The 10,623-nt window shown below is 57.2% G+C and overlaps 1 protein-coding gene across 1 annotated transcript; it reads right to left on the bottom strand.

Annotated features, from left to right (window-relative positions):
• Positions 1–763: 763 nt before the first annotated feature.
• BARHL2 (BarH like homeobox 2) lies at positions 764–7,017 on the bottom strand. The gene is made up of 3 exons (XM_070076940.2): positions 5,660–7,017; positions 3,644–3,869; positions 764–1,811 (listed from the first exon to the last, which is right to left on the bottom strand). The coding sequence occupies exons 1-3, from the start codon at positions 6,282–6,284 to the stop codon at positions 1,499–1,501; spliced, it is 1,164 nt and encodes a 387-aa protein (XP_069933041.1). The 5' UTR covers positions 6,285–7,017; the 3' UTR covers positions 764–1,498.
• Between the last annotated feature and the right edge of the window lie 3,606 nt (positions 7,018–10,623).

Below are 10,623 nucleotides of genomic sequence, written 5' to 3'. Positions count from 1 at the left end.
GCAAGGGCTCGGATAAAAGACTTGGCACGTATGTCTCGGCCAGAGTTGGCCGTTGCGTTCCCGATCCAGACATTATCACAGCACCGGGAACTCACTAAGACCAGCGGCTCCGTGTGGGGCTGGCGGCTGGACGACCGCCTGCCCGCTGGGGACCGAGAAGCCAAGGATCAAAGCCACCACGAGGGTTTGTTAGCTGGGCCTCTGCACGTCCCGCGGGGCGTCCTAATTGCTCGCCCCGCAGCCTCCCGCTCGCAGGCTGTCCGGCGGCGCGGGCGCCCAGCCGCGGGCGGCAGAACAGCTGCGAAGCCCGCGGAGCGTCCGCGGGCCGCCTAGCCCCTGCCGGCGTTGCAGCCCTGCGCCGGGCACCCCGGCAGAGCCCTAGAAGGGGGAGGGATACACAGACACATCCCCACACCGGGTCAGGCTGAGGCCTCCTGGACGCCCACTTGGCCAGCACCAACAGGCTGCAAGCGCAGACTTTCTCCCGGTCCCAAGGGCTGCTCCGAGAACATCCGCTAGAAAAGAAAAGAGCTCGCACCTTTCTTAGAACGGCTCAGAAGGGGCCAGCGCGAACCAAGGCACTGTTCTTATACAATGTCTACAGATTCTGTACATTCCTAATACACGTGCAAAGGGATTTGGTTCTTTTTCTAAGCCAAGCCGCACATTTCAACACAGTACATTCTGTTTTGGTAAAATCAGCTCCCTTGGATTGCATCGCTTGTTAAAAAAAGATAAACTTTATTTTTGTAATTTTCAATCACAAAAAAATCTATATCTTTCGTCTAAGCATTTATTTTACTGAATCCAAAAGACATGAAAAGAAAAAAATCATGTTTTTACTAACGTATATAAGTGACTCTTTTTTGGGACAACATATAATAAATATGATATATCACTTATCACTCAGTCTTTCAAATGTACATTTTTTTCATATTATGGAGCATGCCACTTTTCCAAAAGAAAAAAGGTCATGAGAAATCAGTGCAAAGTTCTCAGTTACCCTCCTCCTTTCTCCGGGGCACACGGAAGGTCCATGCAGGCCTCCGCCTCGGCTGTCCTCCGCAGTGCGCTCTGCCTCAGCTCCCTCTCCGTGCCCTTCGTCCTGCCCTCCTCAGCCCTCCCCCCTCCCTCCCTCCTGCTTGTCCCTAAAGTCGTTTAAAAAAAAATAAAGAAAGAAAAGAAGAACTTGAGGTTTTGTTTCCGTTGACGCTTCCACTTACTGGTCGCACCTCGTGTGGGTCAGCGTTTTCCGCCAGTCACACAGCTGTAGGGGTGCTTTCCAGCCCTGGGTCTGGGAGTGGGGAGATGGAGAGCAGAGGGCTGGCTCCTCTTTGGGGGACCCCCAGCTCACAGATGAGCGGCTTCCTCTCCTACTCCTCGGCCTCCTAGGCTCGGCTGCACGGGAGTCCCGGTGGCTCAGTGCGGGAAGAGAAGGGGCAGCTTGTGTGGGTCGGGGCGGGGATGGGGCGGGGTTGGCGGCGCCTTCTTCCCCTCCTCACCGGGGGTGCGGGGTGCCAGGGATGGGGTTGGACAAGGGGTTGAGCGCCGGCTGTCCCCCAGGCCCGAGGCCGTGGATGAGCACGCGGGGCACCAGGGGCCGCTGCAGCTGGGGGTGGGGAGCTGGAGGAGTCCGGTACATGCTGCTGTACATGGCCGCGGCAGCCGCCGCCGCCGTCGTGCTGTCCATGCTGCCCAGCAGGCTGGGGTGATAGAAATAAGGCGACGGAAACATCCTCTGCAGCGCTGAGTAGTTCCCGGCCTCGGCCAGTAGCTCCAGGCCCACGGCGGTCTGCCGCTTCCACTTGGTCCTGAAAGACAGCGGGCGCGCCCGCCCCCAGCGGCTGTGGGCACGGCCCAGGCACCCGGGCCCCGCACCGGCCCTCCTCGCCTCCTGGCCGGAAGGCCTGGAGAACGCCGAAAACCCGGGTGCCGCACGTCCCGCCCCCGCACGGGGCCCGAGTCCATTCTGGAAGCTCCACCCTCGAGGCCGGAGACACCCGCACCTGAAATCCTGGCAGCTTCGCAGCCGATTCCTGCCCCTCCGCTCCGCGGCCCGGCCCCTACTACTTTGACTTCGTCAAACTTTGCTGGGGGCCCGAACGGGACCCTTTTCCTTACCGCAGCCCCCCACCCCCGCGCTCCCCACCTACCCCGGGGCCTGGGTCTCACCCCCCACCCCAAGGCTCCCAGGGGGTCTGCGCGCAGCCCCTCCCCCGCCCCCCAGGTCGAGAGAAGAAACCGAAACCGCAAACAAAGGGAAGGGGAGACCACCGGGCCTGGGACCCCAGCCCTTGCCGGCCCCCAGGGGCTGTGGAGACTCTCATCAACCTGACATGATCTTCCAGGGGGACAGGAGGGCGACAAGATTTCAAAACAGAATTCGTTGGCGGGAAGGTTCTCCCAAGGGGGCAATGCCTCCGGGCCAGGGGGAGGAGAAAGGGAATGCATTTCACGATATTTCCTCCTCCGGGAGAAAGTAACAATTAAAACCTGTGATCCGCTTTCCCCGGCCTCGGCGCTCCCCCCACGCCGTACCCCCGCCAGGAAGAGGGGCCGAGCAGGCCTGCCCGCGAAGGCCTGACGCCGGAAGGGAAGGCAGGGCTGCTGGGCCCTCCTCCTCGGCCCGGCAGCCCCAGCCAAATTAATAAACATGTCGCCCGTTTTAAATTGGCTACAAATGACACTAATGTTTTCCGACAGAATTAGGGTGGCTGAAACCGTATGTAATGAGACAGAAAATTATGGTAAAGATGACAACTGGATGGGCATTTCCAACCGCACTTATGGACGATTAGAACACAAACGAGAGACCGGGAGGGGGAAGAGAAAGCCGAGACCCAGGAGATGAGCGGCGGCCATCGGAGCTCGGCACCCCCTCGGCGGCGGCCAGCCCAGGCCCTGTCCCTCGGGTTGGGCCCTGCCCATGCTGCCCGCAGCTTCCCCAACTTTCCCTTCCACGGAAGCAGATGTGCCAGGCGGGCGCTGCCGGCCCCCTTTCTCCCTCTGGAGACAGCGAGGGCGACCGGTACGCAGGACAGACCCTGGGTCTGTGGACTTGGCTGGCTGCCCGATTTCTCCAGCCTGCGGCTGCCATCCCAACCCTAACCCAGCTGGGCTCTCCCTGTCTCAGTGGCTGTGCCCACGGAGGCCGGGGCCCTGCCTCTCCCGGCTACCTCCCAGGCCAAAGGAAGGACTCGTCAGCAGACGCTGGTGGGACAGCTCTGTGGGGAGCAGCAGCCTGACCGGGCTGCAGCAACACACATTGGGAACCAGCCGGGAGGTGCAGCAGGAGCTCTCTGGGCCTGAGTGTCAGCTGCACAGATGTCTCAATTTAAGAAGGTGTGGCTTGATTGATTTGGGGACAAAGTGCAGTGAATTCCAGCAGCTGGGGTATCAGAGGGAAAGGAGCACCTGTTAAGACTCTTCAAAGTACCAAACTGTCCAAACCCCACATGCCCCGGGGTCTCTCTCGCCTCCAGGCTGTGGCTAATCCCTGCCCCTACCTGAAAGCTCTCTGTTGCCCACAGCAGCCCTCTGACTCCTAGTCCCCAGTCTCCAGAGGCCAGGAGGGAAGGACACTGGGGCCCTGGCGGGGACCTGAAGGGCCGGCCACCTGCGCTCCCACAACAGCCTCCCTTACCTGCGATTCTGGTACCAGGTCTTCACTTGGGTGTCAGTGAGGTTCAGCGCAGCTGCCAGGTCCATGCGGTCCTGCACACTCAGGTACTTTTGCCGCTCAAAGCTACGCTCCAGTTGGTTGAGCTGGTGGTCCGAGAAAGCCGTCCTGGCTTTTCGAGGCTTCTTGGCTCTCACGGGGGGACTCTCTCGGCTACTAGTGATCTCCCTGTCTCCTTCCTCCTTTGTTCCTACGAGAGAAACCCGGACACAGCCATGTAAGACAGCCTGCACCGGGGAACGAGAAAGCATCCTCCTGGCACGCACTGGAACAACGCTCTGCTACCCCTCTGCCACACACACATACTTGGGCCTCAGCCAGTGTGGAGGACGAGGACCATTTTCTGGCTGAGGAATGTGGGGTCTTGAGAAGAAGTCCTAAAAGGCTTCTAAAGGAGGTCTGATCTTCACAAGGGTGCAAGGGGGAAAGTATAGCTAGAGAGAAAACGAGCTTAAGTACAAAGTATATAAAATAGTTTCCAATACAGGTTCTTTTGTTGCTGCTCTTTCTTTTTTGGGGGGGGGGGACACTGCCTCTTTTCTGTATTGTTTTCACTATGACTTCACTTTCTGATTGGGTATTTTCCAAAGGGTCTTTCTACTCTGCTTTTTTTGGACAAAGGGGCACCTTTTCCACTTCTCTTTCTCCCGCTTGCTCAAAGTTGTAGGTTTTTGTTTCTCTTTTTCCAGACGCTCTTGGGAAATGTTGGCATCAAGCTTTCTGCAGCAGGCTGAAGCTTCAGAAAGAACGTGTCACCCAGACGCCGAGCTGAGCTCAAAATCACTGAGCCCGTCCAGGTGACAGCTCAGAGATTTCCGGATTCTATTTGTCAACTCTGGTTTTTTACTGAAATGCTGGGAAATCGATATGTCAATCCCTCTCTGTTTGTACCCGTTTGTGCAGCGTTCCTTGATCTTCCCTGCAGGAAGAACAATAATCTCTCTAATTGACCCACTGGGGAGGTTGGTGCACAAAAAATCGCCAGACCAGACTGTACATCTGTTTTGGGCACTATTATGCTAATGTTACAATAGTCAAATGAGGAGCCAGTATTCTACCTTCCAGTCAGCACACTTTACTAGGGAAGCAAGGATTAATAAGAATAATAATAAAACTTATCTGGGAAAGGGAAAAAGAAACTCTCCTGTTATGTTAGGACTCTTTTGCCATGCAAAGATCAGAACACGTACTGATGAAATTGTCTGATGAGAAATAAGAGTTGAAGGACAATTTCACATGTCACCTGCTGATTTTACAAAAATGTATTGTAATTCCGAAAATTTTTATTTTTACAAATGCCACCTCCCAGATATTTATAAAGGCCCAAAAATATTATTAAAATACACATATTCATTCCCAGCCCTAGAGTAAGAAGGGATTAAAAAAAAAACCTGATTATCAATTTTTACAGGTTTCCCTATATGAATAATCATTTTTTAAAAGTTGTTCTATTAATGAACTCAGAATTCTTCCTTCACCAAAACCCGTAATTCCTGTGATACTGTTTTGAAAACGGTGGAGGGGGCATGAAATCATTTGCATTAAAGAATAAACAGCAGGTTGCAGATCAGTCCGCAGGCACCACGCTAGCCAGGCGGTTTCCCTCTCCCACCTCCCCCACTGCCGTTCTCAAGGTCTCGGCTAGAAAAATCTCAAGTCTGCCCCTTTTATCAACGAAAAGCACTCCTCATCAGATCGCCTCTGATGTTGCCCCCCCTAACGCATTAAAATTAAGCAAAACAAAGAAAGGCGCTACAGGGCAGCGAAGGCAGCGGGGGTTGGGGGTAGCAATGTAACAATGAACAGAACTTCGGCCGTCTCCGCAGCGCTAGCCCCGGCCTCCCCGCACCTTGCGGGTGTCTGACCGGGGCCCAGCGGCCCGAGAAAGCTCCCGGAGTGATTCCCCCTCTGAGATCTCGCTGGAGGGAGAACGGGAACGCGAAGGAGACGCTGGACAGCAGCGGGAGCGGCGCGACTCACCGTGGCATTTGATGTCGCCCTGGGAGTCCTCCCGCTTGTCGAGTTTGGTTTTGCTGTCTTCCTGCTCCAGCTTTGGCCTGAAGCTCTCGTGCGCCGCGTTGCCCTCCTGCTTCGGGGTGTGGTGGGGAGAGGAGACGCTGGTGCTGTAGGGTGCACACGCCGCCAGAGGTTTGCTGTCGCCCAAGATGTCCTTAATTAAAAAAGAAGAGGTGGAAGTCCTGGGGGCCGAGGCGGCCGTGCCCAGCTGCTGGGCGGGCGGTGGCGGCTGCTGTGGCGGCGGCGGCGCCTGCTGCTGGGGCGAAGGCTGCAAAGTTTGCGTCGGAGCCGCTGCAGGCGGCGGCGGCTGCTGGCTGTGGTGGAGGTGGTGGTGATGCTGGGGCCCGTCTCCCACCAGGTGCGGCTCCGGGGGCTCCATGGTGACCGAGATAGGAGAAGAAGGCGCTGTTCCTACGGTATCGATCTCCGAACAAGGGGACGGGGTAGCCTGACTCCTAAAATCCGCGGTCCTGGCCTCACCGAGCGGGCGGAAATCTCCATTCATCATTCCGGGGCTGCCCGAGCTGGCGCTGGACAAAATCGTGTCTATTCCAAAACTCGACCCGCTGGCCCCTTCCATTGTTGTCATTTCTACATGAGGTCCACGCCACTCCGCCGTTCAGCAGCCGCCCCGACCAAGCAAAGGAAGCTACCGATTGTGAAACAGAATAATCACTAAACAATGTTGCCGCCGCTTTAAAAAAAAAAATTGGGGGGCAGCAAGAGCAGGAAGGATAATGGGGAGGTGGCAATCGATGGACACTTTCGGCACTTTTTTCTCTTATGAAAAAGTAGGGATGGAGAAAAGAAAGACCCAAGGAAAGTTTAAAAAATAATTTTTTTGAGTAAGCACAGAACGTGCGCTCCGGGAACCACCGCGCACGTGGGGCTGCGGTGGCGGCTCAGGGGACCCTGGCGAAGGCGCAGGCGGCAGGAGGCAACCCCGCTGCCGCCGCCACCGCCGCTGCCGTAGCCTGGGTCTGCCCACAGCCTGGCACAGGGCGGCAGCGGCGGCGGCGGACGTGGCAGGTGCGGGGCCCGCGAAGCTGTGGTGGCCGCGCACCCTCGGAGCTCGCCCGGCGGCCCCCGAGGTGCCTGCCCCAAGCCCCTCCGCCGCTCCGGAGCCGAGTTTCTGAACTTTCTTGGAAAGTTGTGGAGCAGACACGACCGCAGTGGCCGCGGCAACCCGAGGAGGAGGAGGAGGAGGAAGACGAGGAGGAGCAGGCGCAGGCGGAGGAGGAGGCAGAGACGCGGTGCCGGGCGACTCCGGCCGCTGCCGGGCGCGTTCGCTTGTAATCCGGTGGCTCGCGGGCGGCGCCGACCCCTCCCGTGACGTCACGGCCACTGCTGCCGCTCCCCGCGCCGCACAGGGCCCGCGCCCCCGCCGCCGAGGCCGCGCGCCGGGCCCCGCGCCCCCATTGGCCGCGCCCGCGCGAGCCGGCGACGCCGGAGAGCCGGGAGCCAATGGGCGCGCGGCTCGTGAGCCCGTCAGCGAGCACGGCTCGGACTCCGTTGCTCTTTTGAGAACCTGCACAGCGCTTTGCCCGCCGCCCCGAGCCGCACACCTAGCGCTGGGGTCCCGGTGTCCACAATCACGAGTGAGGGGCAAGGGGCGGGGGCGTTGGACAGTAGAAGGCGGCTCGCGAAAGGGGACCCAAGGGGAAGAGGAGCAGTCACGATTTGCTCGTTTTCTTGAGCAGTCCACGGAGGGCGGGCAGAGGGCGCGAAGGGAGAGGGGTCCGGCCGACTCACCTGGCGTCTCCATCGCCGCTGCTCCCGGCCGCCGCAGACGCGCGCTCCACTAGTCCGAGGGCGCCCACGGCAGAGGCAGGGGCTCCCCGAGGGAACCCCGGGGGAAGTGTGCGGCGCTCCGAGCCGGAGCTCTGGAGGGGTTGGACGAGCGTGCGGGCTGGGAACTCAGATTTCTCCCCCTAGGAGCCGGTGCGCTCGGGCGGCCGAGCACTGCGGGAAATGAAGTGTGTATGGGGGTGGGGGGGCGTGGGTCAAAACCCGGGACCCAACCTCGCCTCCCAGCAGAGCCGGTGTTGGAAGAAAGACGTGGTCGAACACTTTCTCCCGAACGGGGGACAGCGTGCCCGAGGCGTTCTCGGGCGACGTCTGGCGGGCGCTGGCCCCGAGCTGGGACTGCCGTGGGCCGCCTGTGCCCCCGCCGCGCCGCGCCTCCCCCCTTCGGCCGGCCGCGAGTGTGGGAAGGAAACAGTCACCGCGGATCCGCTGGGGACCCGGAGCGTGACTGTGACGCCTCGGCGGAGGGTATCAACTTGCATTATTTTCTCTAGGACGTCTCCAACCTGTCTCTTGTTGAATGTCAGAGTAATGGGAAGTGCCAGTGACAAGACGGCGTATTACTCCTGATTAAGTGCCGTGTCAACCTAATTAGCAGAGTAATTATAAGGTGCTAATGAATGATTCAAAGTTCTTTGAGTTACATTTTACTCCAAATTACCATTTTAAGAACCCAATGAATCTGCGTGGCTGCCATCTCTTCCGTGACTAGATGCGGAATGGTTTTTAGAAAATGGCCTTTAATGCCTCCCAGGGCTGGGCCCAAAGCTGGGGTTTCTTGCGATCGTTTTCTGGGGACAGCTTTCTTTCAGAGGGGACGTGGGAGGGGTGTCCGTCCGGGAGGTCGCAGAGTAGGCGCTGTCTTTCGGTGGGAACCGCGTGGGCGCGCGCCCCGAGTCTGGAGGGGTACTTGGGACACCCGTCCTCCCTCGGTTTTCCTCTGGAAATGAAGGTGTCCCCCCCCACCCCCAGAAAGAGTCCACGCCGCTTCGGGGGGGTGTTGAGCCGTTTCGTGATTCTCTTCGCTCCGTGCTTCGCTGGGCTGTCTCGGAGGAGAACAGCGGGGAGAGGAGGGACGGAGGCGAGGAGAAGTACAATCGGACAGCTCTCGCTTTTCTCGGAAGGCCTGGGCAGTTTGGCGGCGAGGCCCGGGTCGGTGAGCCGAGGCGGGGACGCGGGAGATGCTCCGATCTTAGTCCGAGGGCATACGGGAAGCCCCCTCGGGAACGCGGGGCCGGGTCTCGCCGGGTGAGGTCGGGCCACTCTGGGCCAGGGCGCCTCCGAGGGCCTGGCCCACTGCCGGAGCGGGGTTGATCCGCCGCCTTTGGCGCGGGAACTGCGTATTGGCCAGGTAGACAGACCCTCTGGAAAGCTTGCAAGGCCCGGCCGAGGCCGTGGACCTGGGGGTTGAGGGTCCCCGGGCCGGAGACATGGGCTACGTCTCCCAGGCCGCTTTGAGGCCCGGCGCAGCACGCCTCGGCCCCCCGCGCCTCTGGCGACACGGCGGGCAGGGCAGGAAGGGTGCTGGGGCGGCCCTCTTCTTCCCTCTTTCAGACATCGATTAGGGGTCTTCCCGTTCTGACATCACCCACCAACTTCCTGAATGAAGTGCCTTGTCTCCTAGCCCTGGGGGCGCCAACTCGGGCTCCCCTCGATGCGTATTCAGGGTGGGAGGGCGAGACGGGAGAAAATGTAAAATCCAGAAGTGACGGCACCGCACAAATCAATTATTTCTCGACCTTGATAAATAATTCATTTACGCCTGTTTTTGTTTTGTTCCGACGCCTAAAATGACTCAGGAGCTCAAAAGGCTGATCACACAGATTGTGTTGGGCGGTTCGACAGGTTTTTTGTTTGTTTGTTTGTTTGTGTTTGTTTTTTGACTTGGAATAATTCACAACATTGGCAGGGGAGGCGATGGAAATATGACCCTAGGGGTAAAAAATGAAATCTGAAAAGAAAGGGGGAGAGGAAGGTCGAAGTGATGGGGAGAGGGGAGTGCATGTTTCGTGAGAACTCTAAAGCAAACAGGCAGGCTGCAGGTCCCACCTTTGAATGCCTCAAATCATAGTTTCTTAATGAAAGGTCAGCTTCACGGAGGATCTCTATGGGTGTTAGGAGATGGGCTTTCCAGAACCACCACGATGAGGGGAATACATGACCTTGACCTCTTTGGGAATCTACTATACTGCATTGAGTCCCAGAGGGGAAATGCTAGTTGTCCCCCGAAAAATCAATAGAGGACTCAAAGACCAGATCACAAAGTTCGTGTAACACAGATTCTTCAGAGAAGGGTTTTGTTTAACTTTCTCCTTTCTTTTCTCTCCAGACACATTACTCTTTTGCCTTTATTTCTCCCTTCCCCCTGGATGTATACAAATGCAAGAAGTCATGCATCTCCTGGCAGACTAAGCAGAATTCACTATTAAAAAAAAGATTTATTTATTTGAAAGGCAGAGTTACAGAGAAGCAGAGGCAGAGAGAGAGAGAGGTCTTCCATCCTCTGGTTCATTCCCTAACTGGCCATAATGGCCAGAGCTGGGCCGATCTGAAGCCAGGAGCCAGGAGCCAGGAGCCAGGAGCCAGGAGCTTCTTCCTGGTTTCCCACGAAGTTGCAGGGGCCCAAGGCCTTGGGCCATCTTCCACTTATTTCCCAGGCCATAGCAGAGAGCTGGACTAGAAGAGGAGCAGGTGGAACTCAAAAGGGCACCCATATGGGATGCCAGCACTGCAGGTAGCGGCTTTACCTGCTATGCCACAGCCAGCCCCCACCATTCATTTTTTAAAAATCAGATTTCAATACTGATGAACCACATTTTAATTATTTAACACAAATAAATATAGTCCCTAAACTGATGTAAGCTTAAAAATGATCTCCGATGTTCACTTAAATTTAAAGAAAGGAAGAAACTTCTTTAAATTTTGGAAGATTTTAAAATTTTTGTCCAGAAGGTAGTTGTTTGCCAACTGTGGATAACTGAGAACAAGCTTTTCCTTCCCAGCTCTGACAGACATTACAGTGCCTTTTTGAAAGATGCTCTTTTCCCACTGCAGAGAATACTTGAAACCCTTGCATATTTTTAAAGTTGGATGCCTTCCCACACCTTCCATAGGCCACTTGC

The sequence above is a fragment of the Oryctolagus cuniculus genome, chromosome 7, assembly GCF_051225735.1.
Source record: "Oryctolagus cuniculus isolate XC-2025 breed Fujian yellow rabbit chromosome 7, ASM5122573v1, whole genome shotgun sequence".
Classification (NCBI taxonomy): domain Eukaryota; kingdom Metazoa; phylum Chordata; class Mammalia; order Lagomorpha; family Leporidae; genus Oryctolagus; species Oryctolagus cuniculus.
Note: the sequence above shows the minus strand (reverse complement) of the source record. Positions and strands in the feature narration are given on the sequence as shown.